We start from the raw sequence: 20,489 nt of genomic DNA, 5'->3' as shown, positions 1-20,489 counted from the left end.
AAATCAAGCAGTATTCAAACACTGTGGTTAAACCCACACAAGGCAGATATGTTTACTGATGACTTGTCAATGAGATGACATACGACACTGACAGCTTTTGACAGCCTGTTCTAATTTCAATTTGCGTATAGCAGCATATAATGTCACGAGGGGAAGGTATAGACATGGCTCCATCTGCGAGAGAGGAAAAGTTTGCTGACGCAACCACAACATACTGTGTTGTAGTGAATAACCATCTGACTCGTGGCACAGACAGCTTTCAACATGAGTCTCTGACATCTGACACTTGCAGCAGTCTCATCTACAGGGGGTCTGATTGAGGTAGGAGAGAATATGGGGAGGGAGGGGAGGAATTATAGGCAGCTGAGGAAAATAAAAAAGGAATTAAAGAGGGGGGTTCTGACTCACTGGTAAAGTCTTCATCTCCAGATCCTTGACATCCGTCCTCATCGTCACACTCTCCGCTGGCCTCTTCTCTCGTCCCACTGCCCTTCTCCACCCACCCCCCCCAGTCTGTCGTCCAGCCCATCTGACCCTGCATTTCCTGCAACACACAGGTCAGAGGTCAAATGAGGTCATCCTATCTGAAAATAAGCCACATCCAATTCTGCACTGCTCCACTTTTCAAGCGAAACACAATAGACAGATGAATGCAGACAGATGAATGCTATAGCACACAATACATATTTGGATACTCACACCGTTGTAAACAAGTTAATATTGACATAGGACATAACACGTGCATATTCATCAGTAATACAAATAGCACTGTGTCAGGAAGTGTAGTAGTGTGAGTAGTGGAGGTCTCCAGCCCCCCCCCCCAAACAAAATGTTAATGATGCCGAAACAAGAGGGAAAACCCCAATGATAACCTATCAGCACATTAGTAGACAGAGTTAAGATTTTAACTTGTATGTTTGTCCCTTTCCAGCATTATAACATCTGACCAGGCAGGTGGCCTAGTGGTTAGAGTGTTGGACTACTAACTGAAAGCTTGCAAGATCAAATCCTGAGCTTATTAGGTACAAATCTATCATTCTGCCCCTGAACAAGGCAGTTAACCCACTGTTCCTAGGCTGTCATTGAGAATAAGAACTTGTTAACTGACTTGCCTAGTTAAATAAAATAAAACATTTGTCCTATGGGAATATTTGCTTTTGCACAGATCAATATCACAAAAACAAACGAGGCCATTCTTGTTAAACAAAAGGTAGCTGTAACGCTTGTCGTCGGTGGAAGGAAGAATGGACCAAAGCTCAGGTTGGAAAGTGTTCATGATATTTATTTTCAAGAGACACTCAAACAAAAATAACAAATTTCAAAAAAGCGAACAGTTCCGTCAGGCACAAACACTAAACAGAAAATAACACCCCACAAAACCCAAACAGAAAATCACAACTTTTATATGATCCCCAATCAGAGACAACGTTAGACAGCTGCCTCTGATTGGGAACCACACTCAAAAAAAACAACAAAGAAATAGAAAATTTTCCCACCCGAGTCACACCCTGACCTAACCAAACATCGAGAATAATAAGGATCTCTAAGGTCAGAGCGTGACAGTAGCAATAAGCAACTATAGTCTCGTGTGTGTTGTTCCAAATGTTGGTTCAGCTGACAAGTGAAACAAAATGAGGAAGAAAAAAACATCAGCCACTACTGCACAACCACCAGAAAGGAAACTATGTGAAGAACCTGATAAGGCCCATTCAAAGGGAATGGGAATGGCATCTCCAAGTATTATAAGAACAGAGCTGAATTTGCCTTTGTGGAAAGTGAATACTGGTACAGTTTAGGCTAAGCCTTCCGCCACAGAGGAATGGACGGTGTGTGGGCCAACAACTGTTTCAATACGGATCATAACTCATACAACGACCAGTGATGTTTTGGGTTAGGGTGAAAACGCAAGGTTTATCTGATCTTCCATACCCTCAACATGCAAGGATGTATTGGATGAAGAGGCTGTAACATCAATAGTACTGTACTATATTCTATAGCACAGGGCACACTATTGATGTTGCTGCCTCTGGGGCAGTTACTACATCAGCAATACAGATTATGTTGCTGCCCTACTGGAGACAATGCAACACTTTTTTGCACTGTCTAAATATCCCCAATAGACTAGGGATTCCAATGTGATATGATTTAAAACTAATGCTGCTGGTTCAGTAGAAATAATTGTTTGGATTCACTTACTGTACAGTAGGCACATTTTATAAAAGTGCTTTGCATTTCCCATTGAGAGGAGGTCTACAGTCCACTTACTCATTAAGTACAAGGTCCAATCTTACTGATTGCTGATACCACACAGGTTAAGTGATTAAGGGCCAGTTCATGTACCCCAAAGTATTCAACTAGATGCCATTATTTTTCCTTCATCATGTACTAAACTAAACCCTGGCCCTCTGCCCCTTCCCTTCCCTGCCCCCGCTTCAGCCTCTCAGAGTCCCACTACATTGAGACCCTGTGAGGTGTGATAAGCACATTAAACCTTTTATAATATAATTACATTTCCACAAATGAAAAGTCTAATTTAATAGCCATATTCATGAGTTCACGGAGAAAAACGATTGGCTGCAGTTAAACGTTGTGTGGAGAGATACTGTAGCTAGATTGTGGAGCATAAGGGCTAGAAGTGAAGGAGTTGAAAAAAGAAAATTAATTGTCCTCGGCTGTGTCTATGGCCTAATCAACTCAGAAGGCTCGTTAATTATATATGGCTTTAAATCAATTACATGTTGTGTAAGAGAGGAACCACGGCAACGTAACTGCGACTGATTGACCTCTACCTACAGAACCAGTCAAAAGTTTGAACACGCCTACTCATTCCAAGGTTTTTAAAAAATATATTTTCTACATTGTAGAATAATAGTGAAGAAAGACATCAAAACTATGAAATAACACATGGAATCACGTAGTATCAAAAAAAAGAGTTAAACAAATCTAAATATATTTTATATTCTTCAAAGTAGCCACCCTTGATAACAGCTTTGCATTCTCTTTTTTATTTATTTAAACTTCATATGACTAGAAAAGTCAATTAAGAACAAATTCTTAGTTACAATGACGGCCTACCCCGGCCAAACCCTAATGACGCTGGGCAAATTGTACGCCGCCCTATGGGACTCCCAATCACGGCCAGTTCTGATACAACCTGGAATCAAACCAGGGTCTGTAGTGATGCCTCTAGCACTGAGATGCAGTGCCTTAGACCGCTGCGCCACTCGGGAGTCACTCTCTCAACCAGCTTCATGAGGTACTGTGGTGACCTGGAATGCATTTCAATTAACAGATGTGTCTTGTTAAAAGTGAATTTGTGAAATTTCTTTCCTTCATAATGCGTTTGAGCCAATCAGTTGTGTTGTGACAAAGTAGGGGTGGTATACAGAAGATAGCCCTTTTGGTAAAATACCAAGTCCATATTATGGCAAGAACAGCTCAAATAAGGAAAGAGAAACGATAGTCCATCATTACTTTAAGGCATCAGCCAATGCGGGAAAATTTCAAGAACTTTGAAAGTTTCTTCAAGTGTAGTCTCAAAAACCATCAAGCGCTATGATGAAACTGGCTCCCATGAGGTCCGCCACAGGAAAGTAAGACCGAGAGTTACCTATGCTGCAGAGGATAAGTTAGAGTTCCCAGCATCAGAAATTTCAGACCAAATAAATGCTTCTGTAAGAACCGACGCTGGAGTAGACAAGCAGATACGGAGAGTGAGCATTTAATATAACACAGACATGGAACAGGAAAGGAACAGCGTCAGAACCAGGAAACACAACGACATACGACAATTAATGCTGAAGCGGGGAACAGAGCTGGGGAACAGACAGATATAGGGGAGGAAATAGCACAGGTGATTGAGTCCAGGTAAGTGCAATGAATCGCTGATATGCGTGACGAGGGAAGCAGGTCTGCGTAATGATGGTGGCAGGAGTGCATAATATTGGGCAGCCTGGCACCCTAGAGCGCCATGGACGGAGAGCGGGAGCAGGCGTGACAGCTTCACTCAGTTCGAATAACAGATACATCTCAACATTAACTGTTCAGAGGAGACTGTGCGAATCAGGCCTTCATTGTCATATTGCTGCAAAGAAACCACAACTAAAGGACACCAAAAAGAAGATAAGACATGCTTGGTCGAATAAACACAAGCAATGGACATTAGACAGGTGGAAATTTGAGATTTTTGGTTCCAACCGCTGTGTCTTTGTGAAATGCAGAGTAGGTGAACGGATGACCCCTCATGTGTAGTTCACACTGTGAAGCATGGAGGAGGAGGTGTGATGGTGTGGGGTGCTTTGCTGGTGACACTGTTAGTGATTTATTTAGAATTCAAGGCACACATAACCAGCATAGCTACCACAGCATTCTGCAGCAATACACCATTCCATCTTCTTTGCGCTTAGTGGGACTATCATTTGTTTTTCAACAAGACAATGACCCAACACACCTCTAGGCTGTGTAAGGGCTATTTGACCAAGAAGGAGAGTGATGGAGTGCTGCATCAGATGACCTGGCCTCCACAATCACCCGACCTCAACCCAATTGAGATGGTTAGGGATGAGTTGGACCGCAGAGTGAAGGAAAAGCAGCCAACAAGTGCTCTACATATGTGGGAACTCCTTCAAGACTGTAAGAAAAACATTCCAAGTGAATTGGTTGAGAGAATGCCAATAGTTTGCAAAGCTTCCATCAAGGCAAAGGGTGGCTACTTTGAAGAATCTCAAATATACAAAATATTTTGATTTGTTATACACTTCCTTGGTTACTACATGATTCTATATGTGATGTGTTGATGTCTTCACTATTATTGTACATTGTAGAATGAGTAGGTGTGTCCAAACGCTTGACTGGTACTGTATGTGGCTATATTCATATTTTACACTGACTAACAAGTGATTGTCTTTTTCGAATAGTATATTCATTTGTACTGCTCTGTTGGAAATCACTCTGAAAATCTGAATGTGAGCATATTGTATGTAGTGTCATTGAAAAGATCTGGAAAACACAAAAGACCTGGTTCTGGGATCTTCTGAGGTGTCATTGCAATCGTATAGGCCTACAAATTCCTTATTCAATCGCTCTATACCTATCTTTTCATATTTTTGCCTTTTCTCTAGTTTCATATTTTCTTGCTCAAACTTTACCTCTCTCCATATCATAATCTTCTGGTTTTATTATAATTACATGTTTAATGTCTCCTTTCAAATGAATATTGTATGATACCCACTGGGACAATTGGTACTAGTACTAGGCCGTGTAATAACACATGGGCAGGCAGACATGTACTTTACACTGCGCTGTGTGTTTACATACAATCACATCAGCATCAAATGTTCTAATTGCATGACAGCAATTGTGTGTGTGTGTGTGTGTGTGAGTGAGTGAGTGAGTGAGTGAGTGAGTGAGTGAGTGAGTGAGTGAGTGAGTGAGTGTGTGTGTGTGTGTGTGTGTGTGTGATTGTACACATCTATATGGTGATTATACCCATCTATATGTGTGTGTCTGGAGAACATTAAGCCTTTACGGTACCATTAATTGGCTTCCTGTGTTTGTGATTGCTTCTTAATTTGCTTTTTTGTAGGATGGATGCTCTTCATAACAACAGTGTTAGCTCATTAAAACCTCTGCTAGTCTGTTCATGAAGAATTACTGAAAAAGCTCTCTCGTCAACCATCCTAGAGGGACTCAACAAACCTACTGGTGGGGGCTTTTATTCTAACTTAATGTATGTGTGTGTGAGTGTGTGTTGGCAGACTCACATATGTAGGTATTTAAGACTCATGGGTCACATGTAGGGTTGGTACGGTACACGTATTCTTACCAAATGGTCCTCACTGTGTACCCGAATGAATATAAAAAAAACACTAGGTTATGACTACGCTGGCCTATACCTCTTAAATAAATCTGAGCTGAAAAAACATTTCAGGCTATTCTGTTCAAACAACTAAAGCCTATGCGCATGTTAATCAAAATTAAAATCTTAACTGGAGCATTTCAAACTGTCCTTTTGGGAGGCGCAGCCAGGAACTAGTTCTGTACGATTTACGCCAACATCACCCCAGTATACCGGTGCAAGTTGGAAACACAAAGACACAACAACACATTGTCTACCCCTCTGCATTCAATCAGCTGATTCTGACCGGGCCAAATCAATTACAAGAGTGATAATATGGCTATGTTTATATTTTTTATGGCCTTTGGTTTATAGTCATGTTTATGTGCCCATTTTCTGTGATTGAGAATAGGGGGTTTCAGGCAGCCCCTCGTGAAAGTTCTCGAGACACTTTACAAACTTCCCTCTTCTACCCATTTCAGCAAACAGATAGTACCCACTCTATATAAGCAAGCCAAAGCCAAAATGTTCAATGAATTGGCCAATGCACCCTGTGTTGTGCTTACTTAACAGTGATAGCCAATCACATTACCATGGAGTGGGAGATGTACTGGGCTACAGAGTAACAAGTGCACATCTGGCACCGAAGGAGGAAGTGTCATGGTGCATTCGTAACCAAGGTAGAAGTGGAAATCCATTTGAACGGCCCTCCAACTGGTAATTACTACTGGGAAACTCGTCTATCATCCTTAGCACCCACTTCTCCCACATGGTGACGACCTCTGATGTCACCTACCAAGGAAATGTCATTTCTGGTAGTTAAATCCAAAAACAAAACATTATAAAAAGTAATCTATTAATGTGGTTTCTGAACTCTATAATTTGTTTACAAGCATGATAGCTGTACATGTAGTTGATGGTTGAGGCAGCTTGTTGGCCATTAGCCAGTCAGTGTTTCTCAACGAGTTCAAATCACATGAATGCATCCAACTGGTATTTCCGACTTCTACATGGTTCAAAACGCGGCATCAGACAATGCCAGGAGCATTGTGAATGGCATTTAATTTTCGTGCTGTACCGAAACCAAACTGTTACCCCAAAAAGCGGCAAGTAAGTATTAATACCGCATGACTTATTCCACATTTTGTTGTGTTACAGCGTGAATTCAAAATGGATTACATATATATTTTTTCTCACCCATCTACACACAATACCCTAAATATGCCCTTCTTTGCAAGGCATTGGAAAACCTCTCTGGTCTTTGTGGTGTGAATCTGTGTTTGAAATTCACTGCTCGACTGAAGGACCTTAAAGGGATGAGGTAGTTATTCAGAAATTAAAATAGTCATTCAAAAATGAAGGCAGTCATTCAAAAATTGTCACGTTCTGACCATCGTTCGTATGTGTTTTCCTTGTTTTAGTGTTGGTCAGGACGTGAGCTGGGTGGGCATTCTATGTTGTGTGTCTGGTTTGTCTATTTCTATGTTTGGCCTGATATGGTTCTCAATCTGAGGCAGGTGTTAGTCATTGTCTCTGATTGGGAACCATATTTAGGTAGCCTGTTTTGTGTTGGGTTTTGTGGGTGATTGTTCCTGTCTTTGTGTTTGCACCAGATAGGGCTGTTTCAGTTTTCACATTTCATTATTTTGTAGTTTCTTCATGTATAGTTTTTTTCCTTCATTAAAATATCATGAATCATCATCACGCTGCATTTTGGTCCGATCCTTGTTCCACCTCTTCATCAGAGGAGGAGATAGAAGAGAATCGTTACAGAATCACCCACCACAACAGGACCAAGCAGCGTGTCAACAGGCAGGAGCAGCAGGAGAAGCAACAGCGGCAGCAGGAGATACGTAATAAGGAATTCTGGACATGGGAGGAAATCCTCGACGGGAGAGGACCCTGGGCTAAACCAGGGGAGTGTAGCCGCCCCAAGGTGCAGCAGGAGAGGAGGCAACAGGAGCAGCCCAAAGAGGAGTACAGTATGGACTATACTTCTTGGGAGGAGATAGACAGGTGGGCGGTCGACCCAGGGAGAGTGCCGGAGCCCGCCTGGGATTCGATGGAGCAGTGCCGGAAGGTTATCGGAGAGTGAGGTTGGCGAAGCAAACACGGCGGCGCGGAAGGAGGCCCGAGAGTCAGCCCCAAAAATGTATTTGGGGGGGGGGGCTCAGGGAGAGTGTGGCAGAGTCAGGAGTCAGACCTGAGCCAACTCTCCCTGTTTATCGTGAGGAGCCAAGGAGGAGACCAGAACCAGAGCCGGTGTTGGAGGTGAGCGAAGCAGAGACTGTGAAGGAGTTAATGGGGAAATTGGAGGAGAGAGAAATGAGTTGCTGTGTTGGTGCGTTAAGCATGGAATTCGCCCGACGGAGCGTGTCGGGGATTTGATGGCACCTGGGTCAGCGATTCATACTCGTCCTGAGGTGCGTGTTAGTCGGCTGGTGAAGATGGTGCCAGCCTCATGCACCAGGCCTCCTGTGCACCTCCCTAACCTTGCACGTCCTGTGCCAGCCCTGCTCTCAAGATCTCCAGTACGCCTTCACGGTCTAGCCCATCCTGTGCCACCTCCACACACCAGCCCTCCGGTGGCAGCTTCCCGCACCAGGCTTCCTGTGCGTGTCCTCGGCCCAGTACCACCAGTGCCAGCACCACACATCAGGTCTACAGTGCGCCTCGCCTCTCCAGCGCTGCCGGAGCTTTTCTGCTCTCCTGCGCTGTCGGAGTCTCCCGCCTGTTCAGCGCTGCCAGAGCCTTCCTCCTCTACAGCGCTGTTGGAATCTCCAGCCTGCATGGAGCAGCCAGAGCTGCCAGTCTACATGGAGCAGCCAGAGCTGTCAGTCTGCATGAAGCAGCCAGAGCTGCCAGTCTGCATGGGGCAGTCAGAGCTGTCAGTCTGCAAGGAGCTGCCAGCCTGCATGGAGCAGCCAGAGCTGCCAGTCTGCATGGAGCAGCCAGAGCTGCCGGTCTGCATGGAGCAGCTAGAGCTGTCAGTCTGCATGGAGCAGCCAGAGCTGTCAGTCTGCATGGAGCAGCCAGAGCTGTCAGTCTGCATGGAGCAGCTAGAGCTGCCAGTCTACATGGAGCAGCCAGAGCTGCCAGTCTACATGGAGCAGCCAGAGCTGTCAGTCTGCATGAAGCAGCCAGAGCTGTCAGTCTGCATGGAGCAGCCAGAGCTGTCAGTCTGCATGGAGCAGCCAGAGCTGCCAGTCTACATGGAGCAGCCAGAGCTGCCAGTCTACATGGAGCAGCCAGAGCTGTCAGTCTGCATGAAGCAGCCAGAGCTGCCAGTCTGCATGGAGCAGTCAGAGCTGTCAGTCTGCAAGGAGCTGCCAGCCTGCATGGAGCAGCCAGAGCTGCCAGTCTGCATGGAGCAGCCAGAGCTGCCGGTCTGCATGGAGCAGCTAGAGCTGTCAGTCTGCATGGAGCAGCCAGAGCTGTCAGTCTGCATGGAGCAGCCAGAGCTGTCAGTCTGCATGGAGCAGCTAGAGCTGCCAGTCTGCATGGAGCAGCCAGAGCTGTCAGTCTGCAAGGAGCTGCCAGTCTGCGAGGAGCTGCCAGTCTGCAAGGAGCTGCCAGTCTGCACGGAGCCGCCAGAGCTGCCAGTCTATAAGAAGCCGCCAGAGCTGTCAGCCTACATGGAGCCGCCAGTCAGCGTGGAGCAGCCAGAGCCGCCAGTCAGCATGGAGCAGCCAGATCCGTCAGTCTGCCAGGATCCGCCAGTCAGCCAGACTCTTCCAGATCCGCCAGTCAGCCAGACTCTTCCAGATCCGCCAGTCAGCCAGACTCTTCCAGATCCGCCAGTCAGCCGGACTCTTCCAGATCCGCCAGTCAACCGGACTCTTCCAGATCCGCCAGTCAACCGGACTCTTCCAGATCCGCCAGTCAACCGGACTCTTCCAGATCCGCCAGTCAGCCGGACTCTTCCAGATCCGCCAGTCAGCCGGACTCTTCCAGATCCGCCAGTCAGCCGGACTCTTCCAGATCCGCCAGTCAGCCGGACTCTTCCAGATCCGCCAGTCAGCCGGACTCTTCCAGATCCGCCAGTCAGCCGGACTCTTCCAGATCCGCCAGTCAGCCGGACTCTTCCAGATCCGCCAGTCAGCCGGACTCTTCCAGATCCGCCAGTCAGCCGGACTCTTCCAGATCTGCCAGTCAGCCAGAGTCTGGCGGCTCCGTGCTGCCAGTCAGCCAGACTCTTCCAGATCCGCCAGTCAGCCAGACTCTTCCAGATCCGCCAGTCAGCCAGACTCTTCCAGTGCCGCCAGTCTGCCCAGCGCCGCCAGTGCCGCCAGTCTGCCCAGCGCCGCCAGTGCCGCCAGTACTGCCAGTCTGCCCAGTGCCGCCAGTGCGGCCAGTCTGCCCAGCGCTGCCAGTGCGGCCAGTCTGCCCAGCGCCGCCAGTGCCGCCAGTCTGCCCAGTGCCGCCAGTCTGCCCAGCGCCGCCAGTGCCGCCAGTCTGCCCAGCGCCGCCAGTGCCGCCAGTCTGCCCAGCGCCGCCAGTGCCGCCAGTCTGCCCAGCGCCGCCAGTACCGCCAGTCTGCCCAGCGCCGCCAGTGCCGCCAGTCTGTCCAGCGCCGCAAGTGCCGCCAGTTTGCCAGGATAAGTTAGATCCGCCAGTCTGCCAGGATCCGCCAGTCTGCCAGGATCCGCCAGTCTGCCAGGATCCGCCAGTCTGCCAGGATCTGCCAGAACTGCCAGTCAGCCAGGATCCGCCAGTCTGCCGGGATCCGCCAGTCTGCCGGGATCCGCCAGTCTGCCGGGATCCGCCAGTCAGCCAGGATCCGCCAGTCAGCCAGGATCTGCCAGAACCGCCAGTCAGCCAGGATCCGCCGGGATCCGCTAGTCTGCCGGGATCCGCCAGTCTACCGGGATCCGCCAGTCTGCCAGGATCCGCCATTCAGCCAGAATCCGCCAGTCAGCCAGGGTCTGCCAGAGCCGCCAGTATCCGCCAGGATTCGCCATTCAGCCAGGATCTGCCAGTCAGCCAGGATCTGCCGGAACCACCAGCCAGCCAGGATCTGCTAGATCCATCAACCTGCCGGAGCTTCCGCTCAGTCCTGAGCTTCCTCTCAGTCCTGAGCTTCCTCTTGAGCTTCCCCTCAGTCCCGAGCTTCCCCTCAGTCCCGAGCTTCCCCTCAGTCCCGAGCTTCCCCTCAGTCCCGAGCTTCCCCTCAGTCCCGAGCTTCCCCTCAGTCCCGAGCTACCCCTCAGTCCCGAGCTACCCCTCAGTCCTGAGTTACCTCAGTCCGGAGCTGCCCCTCAGTCCAGTGGGGCCCGTTGTTAGGTTTCCTAGGCCAAGGTTAGCGGCGAGGGTCGCCACTCAAGGGACGCTAAGGAGGTGGACTAAGACAATTATGGAGTGGGGTCCACGTCCAGCGCCAGGGCCGCCACCGCGGACAGATGCCCACCCAGACCCTCCCCTATAGGTTTAGGTTGTGCGTTCGGAGTCCGCACCTTGGGGGGGGGGGGGGTACTGTCACGTTCTGACCATCGTTCGTATGTGTTTTCCTTGTTTTAGTGTTGGTCAGGACGTGTCTGGTTTGTCTATTATTAGTGTTACACACTAATATTGCACACAGTGAGTCCATGCAATTTATGTGAGTTGTTTAGCACATTTTTACTCCTGAATTTATTGCCTCAAGACATCTCAGCATTTCATTTTAAATTAATTTGTAAAACATAATTCCACTTTGACATTATGGGGGTAGGCCAGTGACAAAACAATCAGAATTAATTCCATTTGAAATTCAGGCTGTAACACAACATAATGTGGAAAAAGTCAAGAAACTTTCTGAAGACAATGTATGTCACACCCTGATCTGTTTCACCTGTCCTGACCCTGAGCCTGCCTGCCGTTCTGTACCTGTCTGACACTGCCCTGGATTACTGACCTCTGCCTACCCTGAGCCTGCCTGCCGTTCTGTACCTGTCTGACACTGCCCTGGATTACTGACCTCTGCCTGTCCTGAACCTGAACCTGCCTGCCATTCTGTACCTTATTGACTCTGCCCTGGATTACTGACCTCTGCCTGTCCTGACCCTGAACCTGCCTGCCATTCTGTACTGTATTAACTCTGCCCTGGATTACTGACCCCTGCCTGTCCTGACCCTGAACCTGCCTGCCATTCTGTACCTTATTGACTCTGCCCTGGATTACTGACCTCTGCCTGTCCTGACCCTGAACCTGCCTGCCATTCTGTACCTTATTGACTCTGCCCTGGATTACTGACCTCTGCCTGTCCTGACCCTGAGCCTGTCTGCCATTCTGTACCTTATTGACTCTGCCCTGGATTACTGACCTCTGCCTGTCCTGACCCTGAGCCTGCCTGCCATTCTGTACCTTATTGACTCTGCCCTGGATTACCAACCTCTGCCTGCCCTTGACCTGTCATCTGCCTGCCCCCTGTTTTGTTAATAAACATCTGTGATTCGAACTCTCTGCATCTGGGTCTTATCCTGAGGTCTGATACTGTACATACGGAACTGTGGGTTTGGTGAACCGTTACACCCCCAGTCTCATGGCTAGTCAGTAATATTTAAACAGACAAAAAAGAAAATATTGTCATGCACAAAAATACATATCTTACAAATCTTAATAACTAAAAGATGATACATAAATCATTTTTTAATGAGAACCTACAGAGCACGGGGAGCGTGCACATTACTTGATCGTAGAAGATAAATCTCATGCATAAATTATCATAGAAAAAAGAGAACTGTGTAAAAGTAGTCAGCCTCAACCTCAATTTGCTGAGTGTGCTTTTCAATGATGCTAATTCCACATGATTAATTGACCCACCAACTGGGATAAACAGTCAAGAACTGATTTCAACTGCAGAATTTTCTCGTATTTGTTTTGCGAATCTCTCTCTCTCTCTCTCCTCTCTTTCTTTCTACACGTTATGTCGGGATTTTACGCTGTACTATGATAGACACTTGGCTAGGCCAACATAGCTAATGTTTTAAGACAGATGCTGCAATGTTGTGAAAACCCACAGTGTATTCCTGCATTATTCAGAACATGATTCTGGTCCAGACCGGGTCAAAAGGAACCAATGCAATGTCAGCCAGATCAAGCCTCGACTTCGACCTCACCAGAGCAGCTATCACAGCAAATAAATCCAGGCTTTCTGAAATCCATGGAGGATTCTTTATTATTTCAAAGTAGAGGACATTTGAAAAAAACTGCAAAAAGGAAGGTTAATGCCTTCTTCAGGAAATCAAATGAGATCCTTCGTTGGGGCGGAAGATTCCTCCCTTTCAAATTAACCTTGGTACACATGGGGAAAATCTAACAGTCATAATATAATCTCTTGCGTGTGATTTGTTAGTTATAGAGGCGAGCAGGGTCCCAGTCAGGGTTAAAAAAACAAGCACACTGGCACTGTCTGTGAACGTTGTGAACGTTCTCTCTCCCCTCAGGTACAGCGTCCATAAAACACATGTAATCCTGTAAATCACTTTTCTCTCACACATTGAGCTCTTAGCCACCTCAAAGTGCTTACATTGACTCCTTAGGTTTCCACTCCCCTCCCCACCTTTCTGATAGATGTTCCCAGCCTCTGGCTGCTTTGAAGAGACAGCCGGCTCTGTTTGGGCCAGGCTGGGCCGGCCCACAGAAACAAACCCAGTCACGTCTGCTTTTAATGAAGTAATAAGAGACAGAAGTGAAATGGCTCCCAGAGGGCCAGATGAGCTGTGTGCCTCTCCTCTCTCTCTCCCCGATCCCCTCCCAGAAACATCTGGAACAATGGGCTGGACACCAAGTATCCCTCTTTTTACAACTCCCCGCTAACAGCCGACATGGTCATTGCTTATCGAATTAGTCTGGGGTGATAACAGGGGAATCCTTGCTCTCACACCAAGCATGGGAGGTGATCTGATGGTTTCACAGGGTTTACTCTGCTTCAAACTGGCTCCAGATAACCTAAGAATTGACTCAACCAGAATATAGTAATTGTGAATAATGTTGGCTAAAGATTAAAACCTTTATCTGTATAACACTGACCAACTTTAGATAAAGATTTTGGGCACATAGAGCCCTGTTAGGACACTTCTAACAAAGCGAGACAAATCAAATCAAATTGTATTTGTCACATACACATGGTTAGCAGATGTTAATGCGAGTGTAGCGAAATGCTTGTGCTTCTAGTTCCGACAATGCAGTAATAACAAGTAATCTAACTAACATTTCCAAAACTACTGTCTTGTACACAGTGTAAGGGGATAAAGAATATGTACATAAGGATATATGAATGAGTGATGGTACAAAGCAGCATAGGCAAGATACAGTAGATGGTATCGAGTACAGTATATACATATGAGATGAGTATGTAAACAAAGTGGCATAGTTAAAGTGGCTAGTGATACATGTATTACATAAGGATACAGTCGATGATATAGAGTACAGTATATACGTATGCATATGAGATGAATAATGTAGGGTAAGTAACATTATATAAGGTAGCATTGTTTAAAGTGGCTAGTGATATATTTACATCATTTCCCATCAATTCCCATTATTAAAGTGGCTGGAGTTGAGTCAGTGTCAGTGTCAGTGTGTTGGCAGCAGCCACTCAATGTTAGTGGTGGCTGTTTAACAGTCTGATGGCTTTGAGATAGAAGCTGTTTTTCAGTCTCTCGGTCCCAGCTTTGATGCACCTGTACTGACCTCGCCTTCTGGATGATAGCGGGGTGAACAGGCAGTGGTTAATGGCAGCTCGGGTGGTTGATGTCCTTGATGATCTTTATGGCCTTCCTGTGACATCGGGTGGTGTAGGTGTCCTGGAGGGCAGGTAGTTTGCCCCCGGTGATGCGTTGTGCAGACCTCACTACCCTCTGGAGAGCCTTACGGTTGAGGGCGGAGCAGTTGCCGTACCAGGTGGTGATACAGCCCGCCAGGATGCTCTCGACTGTGCATCTGTAGAAGTTTGTGAGTGCTTTTGGTGACAAGCCGAATTTCTTCAGCCTCCTGAGGTTGAAGAGGCGCCTTCTTCACAATGCTGTCTGTGTGAGTGGACCAATTCAGTTTGTCTGTGATGTGTATGCCGAGGAACTTAAAACTTGCTACCCTCTCCACTACTGTTCCATCGATGTGGATAGGGGGGTGTTCCCTCTGCTGTTTCCTGAAGTCCACAATCATCTCCTTTGTTTTGTTGACGTTGAGTGTGAGGTTATTTTCCTGACACCACACTCCGAGGGCCCTCACCTCCTCCCTGTAGGCCGTCTCGTCGTTGTTGGTAATCAAGCCTACCACTGTTGTGTCGTCCGCAAACTTGATGATTGAGTTGGAGGCGTGCGTGGCCACGCAGTCGTGGGTGAACAGGGAGTACAGGAGAGGGCTCAGAACGCACCCTTGTGGGGCCCCAGTGTTGAGGATCAGCGGGGAGGAGATGTTGTTGCCTACCCTCACCACCTGGGGGCGGCCCGTCAGGAAGTCCAGTACCCAGTTGCACAGGGCGGGGTCGAGACCCAGGGTCTCGAGCTTGATGATGAGCTTGGAGGGTACTATGGTGTTGAATGCCGAGCTGTAGTCAATGAACAGCATTCTCACATAGGTATTCCTCTTGTCCAGATGGGTTAGGGCAGTGTGCAGTGTGGTTGAGATTGCATCGTCTGTGGACCTATTTGGGTGGTAAGCAAATTGGAGTGGGTCTAGGGTGTCAGGTAGGGTGGAGGTGATATGGTCCTTGACTAGTCTCTCAAATCTCAAAGCACTTCATGATGACGGAAGTGAGTGCTACGGTGCGGTAGTCGTTTAGCTCAGTTACCTTAGCTTTCTTGGGAACAGGAACAATGGTGGCCCTCTTGAAGCATGTGGGAACAGCAGACTGGTATAGGGATTGATTGAATTTGTCCGTAAACACACCGGCCAGCTGGTCTGCGCATGCTCTGAGTGCGCGGCTGGGGATGCCGTCTGGGCCTGCAGCCTTGCGAGGGTTAACACGTTTAAATGTCTTACTCACCTCGGCTGCAGTGAAGGAGAGACCGCATGTTTTCGTTGCAGGCCGTGTCAGTGGCACTGTATTGCCCTCAAAGCGGGCAAAAAAGTTATTTAGTCTGCCTGGGAGCAGGACATCCTGGTCCGTGACTGGGCTGGATTTCTTCCTGTAGTCCGTGATTGACTGTAGACCCTGCCACATGCCTCTTGTGTCTGAGCCGTTGAATTGAGATTCTACTTTGTCTCTGTACTGACGCTTAGCTTGTTTGATAGCCTTGCGGAGGGAATAGCTGCACTGTTTGTATTCGGTCATGTTACCAGTCACCTTGCCCTGATTAAAAGCAGTGGTTCGCGCTTTCAGTTTCACGTGAATGCTGCCATCAATCCACGGTTTCTGGTTAGGGAATGTTTTAATCGTTGCTATGGGAACGACATCTTCAACGCACGTTCTAATGAACTCGCACACCGAATCAGCGTATTCGTCAATGTTGTTGTCTGACGCAATACGAAACATGTCCCAGTCCACGTGATGGAAGCAGTCTTGGAGTGTGGAGTCAGCTTGGTCGGACCAGCGTTGGACAGACCTCAGCGTGGGAGCCTCTTGTTTTAGTTTCTGTCTGTAGGCAGGGATCAACAAAATGGAGTCGTGGTCAGCTTTTCCGAAAGGGGGGCGGGGCAGGGCCTTATATGCGTCACGGAAGTTAGAGTAACAATGATCCAAGGTCTTTCCACCCCTGGTTGCGCAATCGATATGCTGATAAAATTTAGGGAGTCTTGTTTTCAGATTAGCCTTGTTAAAATCCCCAGCTACAATGAATGCAGCCTCCGGATAAATGGTTTCCAGTTTGCAAAGAGTCAAATAAAGTTCATTCAGAGCCATCGATGTGTCTGCTTGGGGGGGGGGGGATATATACGGCTGTGATTATAATCGAAGAGAATTCTCTTGGTAGATAATGCGGTCTACATTTGATTGTGAGGAATTCTAAATCAGGTGAACAGAAGGATTTGAGTTCCTGTATGTTTCTTTCATCACACCATGTCACGTTAGCCATAAGGCATACGCCCCCGCCCCTCTTCTTACCAGAAAGATGTTTTTTTCTGTCTGCGCGATGCGTGGAGAAACCCGTTGGCTGCACCGCCTCGGATAGCGTCTCTCCAGTGAGCCACGTTTCCGTGAAGCAAAGAACGTTACAGTCTCTGATGTCCCTCTGGAATGCTACCCTTGCTCGGATTTCATCAACCTTGTTGTCAAGAGACTAGACATTGGCAAGAAGAATGCTAGGGAGTGGTGCACGGTGTGCCCGTCTCCGGAGTCTGACCAGAAGCCCGCCTCGTTTCCCTCTTTTTCGGAGTCGTTTTTTTGGGTCGCTGCATGGGATCCGCTCCGTTGTCCTGTTTGTAAGGCCGAACACAGGATCCGCGTCGCGAAAAACATATTCTTGGTCGTACTGATGGTGAGTTGACGCTGATCTTATATTCAGTAGTTCTTCTCGACTGTATGTAATGAAACCTAAGATGACCTGGGGTACTAATGTAAGAAATAACACGTAAAAAAACAAAAAACTGCATAGTTTCCTAGGAACGCGAAGCGAGGCGGCCATCTCTGTCGGCGCCGGAAGTCATCACACCATAACCATAACTCTGAGTGATAGACAAGACAACGGTTAAAGAGAGAAAGGAAAACAAATGTGCAATGAAAATAAAGAATTTCCGAAAAATATAGTACCAGAGAGAGCAAAAGAGAGTGACAGAGAGAGACAGTGGGTAGAGTTTGGGTGAGAGACACAAACACAGCACAACAGGACTCAACGGGTCTGGTAGCTAGAGCCGGGATGATACCAGTATCGCGATACTCGTTAGTATCGTGGCAAGGAAACAAATCACGGAGCGGATGTAACTTCTTTAGGAAAACAGCCCTAATGTTGGAAACAAGCATCATTATGTTGTCATCCTGGGTGACATTTATTTTCCAAGCTATAGAACACAATATTTTACATACATCAGGTATTTAAAGGACTAAAAAGTTTGGTCAGCCTCGTGTATAAAAATTTTCCATTAAATGTTTTTTTGCGATACTGGTATCGTCACAGCCCTACTGGTAACTTTTCAGCCCCACAAAGGTCAGAACAGAGCTCCTGGCAGACCAGCCAGGCAAGGAGAGACTATTCCCTGAGCGCCTCTGACTCTGCAGTCTGCATAAAGCCTCTCCAGAGGCTGAGGAGAAATTTGTTTTGGCTTCTAGCTCAAGGAACATTTAGGTTAAAGGACATTTACATAACAATAATCTGGCTTCAATGCTACTTGTGTCTCTTCTGTATCTACTGAAGTGTTGAATTGGTACACTGTTCCTCAGGTTGAAGACCTAAAGAAATACCCACCTCCAGCTCTAAGCACTCACCTTGGTCAACAGCTAAAACATTATTTGAACTCTTAGACTTCGAGGTGTAGGGAATGACATAAGCAGAAAACATATTATGAAACAGACATAATGCAACTCCTATGCAATGTCTATCTTCATGTCGCTGAGGGACAGATTTTTCCAGCTGTGAAATCGCTGGCGCTTCCATGGGCATCCAGCCATTAAGAGCACTGGGTTCACACTGCATCTATCAGAGGGACAGGGCTGTTTGCACAAGGCCAGGCCCCCGAGACACCACCAATTACCCCAGAGACAAACACAGCAGAGGAAGGGGGAGGAGGGAGGAGGTCGCAACCAGACAGGATTAGAATAATTTACTGAATAAAACATACAGAACACTGTGTGACCCCTCCTTCCTTCCTCGCTGATCCCACAGCCTCCTCCATGATCTAAGATGCTTTGCATTGAGGTCCTTTATCTATGATGCATTGGTGGGTTATTTTGTTCCATTCTCATAGTGAATGCCCCAGTGAATGCCTGAGCGGTTAAGGGGTGCAACTGGCTGATTTAATATCTATCTAAGTATCTGTGATGGGTCCACAAGGACAGTTTGGTCAGATTTGTCTGGCATGTCCACAGGCCTTTGAGCTAGTTGGATGGCTGTTCCTCTCTCTCAGTACTCCAGAGACGCACGTCTGAATCCCCTCCAATGGCATGATTTGTACCGAGCACCGAGCAATAAAAAAGGCATAAAAAAATGTCTAATAACACACAAAGCTATTTACCATGACTGGTGTGAACAGCATCTAAGTGGAAAGGATGTGAACTCCCCTATTCCCTTTACCATGGGTGTGTCACTCTGCATACATCGGTCTGCCTATCCATCACCTCTTAATCACTCTTTCACATGATGGGGAGCAGCTATCCCTGGAGGCATTACAATCACCATTTCAGTGACGACACGCCATCTGTGACCTCTGACCTGGTGCATCCCAGTGCCATGGGCCCAGATGAGAGCGTGTGACCAGACAGAAAGGTCTTGTCCACTCCACTGACTCATCAGAACCCAGAACAGTACAGTAGGCCCAGGTCCAATGTTAACTCAGAGACATCAACCAACATAATATCACAGACAGAAGAAGGAGCCAGATGTCTCACAGGATGTATAAATTTGAAGCATCTGTATGGAACTTCCACTCAAAACCAAATATTGTAATGTGAGGAAGTCCAGTGGCGGAAGTGTGAGAAAATGGAGTTAGATTAAACTTGGCTGACATTCTGCTCATTTTCTTCGATGAAACAATTGATCTCAATTCAATCTTTACACTGTACACTTTATAGACTTAACCCTTTGTCTTTTAGAAGGAGTGCAATGACAAATTTAGTTACAGTGGGGCAAAAATTATTTAGTCAGCCACCAATTGTGCAAGTTCTTCCACTTAAAAAGATGAGAGAGGCCTGTAATTTTCATCATAGGTACACTTCAACTATGACAGACAAAATGAGAGAGAAAAATCCAGAAAATCACATTGTAGGATTTTGAATGAATTTATTTGCAAATTATGGTGGAAAATAAGTATTTGGTCACCTACAAACAAGCAAGATTTCTGGCTCTCACAGACCTGTAAAAACTTCTTTAAGAGGCTTCTCTGTCCTCCACTCGTTACCTGTATTAATGGCACCTGTTTGAACTTGTTATCATTATAAAAGACACCTGTCCACAACCTGAAACAGTCACACTCTGAACTCCACTATGGCCAAGACAAAAGAGCTGTCAAAGGACACCAGAAACAAAATTGTAGACCTGCACCAGGCTGGGAAGACTGAATCTGCAATAGGTAAGCAGCTTGGTTTGAAGAAATTAACTGTGGGAGCAATTATTAGGAAATGGAAGACATACAAGACCACTGATAATCTCCCTCGATCTGGGGCTCCACGCAAGATCTCACCCCGTGGGGTCAAAATGATCACAAGAACGGTGAGCAAAAATCTCAGAACCACACGGGGGGACCTAGTGAATGACCTGCAGAGAGCTGGGACCAAAGTAACAAAGCCTACCATCAGTAACACACTACGCCGCCAGGGACTCAAATCCTGCAGTGCCAGACGTGTCCCCCTACTTAAGCCAGTACATGTCCAGGCCCGTCTGAAGTTTGCTAGAGAGCATTTGGATGATCCAGAAGAAGATTGGGAGAACGTCATATGGTCAGATGAAACCAAAATATAACCTTTTGGTAAAAACTCAACTCGTCGTGTTTGGAGGACAAAGAATGCTGTTTTGCATCCAAGGAACACCATACCTACTGTGAAGCATGGGGGTGGAAACAGCATGCTTTGGGGCTGTTTTTCTGCAAA

General features: G+C 47.0%; 1 protein-coding gene across 1 annotated transcript in view; it reads right to left on the bottom strand.

Moving 5' to 3' along the window:
* The window catches only part of LOC110521535 (glypican-5), a 145,122-nt gene that overhangs the window by 46,089 nt on the left and 78,544 nt on the right, over nt 1-20,489 (bottom strand). The window contains exon 8 of the mRNA XM_021599137.2: nt 409-544. Within this exon, the coding sequence (XP_021454812.2) occupies nt 409-544 (136 nt within the window). The remainder of the gene's footprint in view (nt 1-408; nt 545-20,489) is intronic.

This window comes from Oncorhynchus mykiss, chromosome 30, assembly GCF_013265735.2.
Source record: "Oncorhynchus mykiss isolate Arlee chromosome 30, USDA_OmykA_1.1, whole genome shotgun sequence".
Lineage (NCBI taxonomy): Eukaryota > Metazoa > Chordata > Actinopteri > Salmoniformes > Salmonidae > Oncorhynchus > Oncorhynchus mykiss.
Note: the sequence above shows the minus strand (reverse complement) of the source record. Positions and strands in the feature narration are given on the sequence as shown.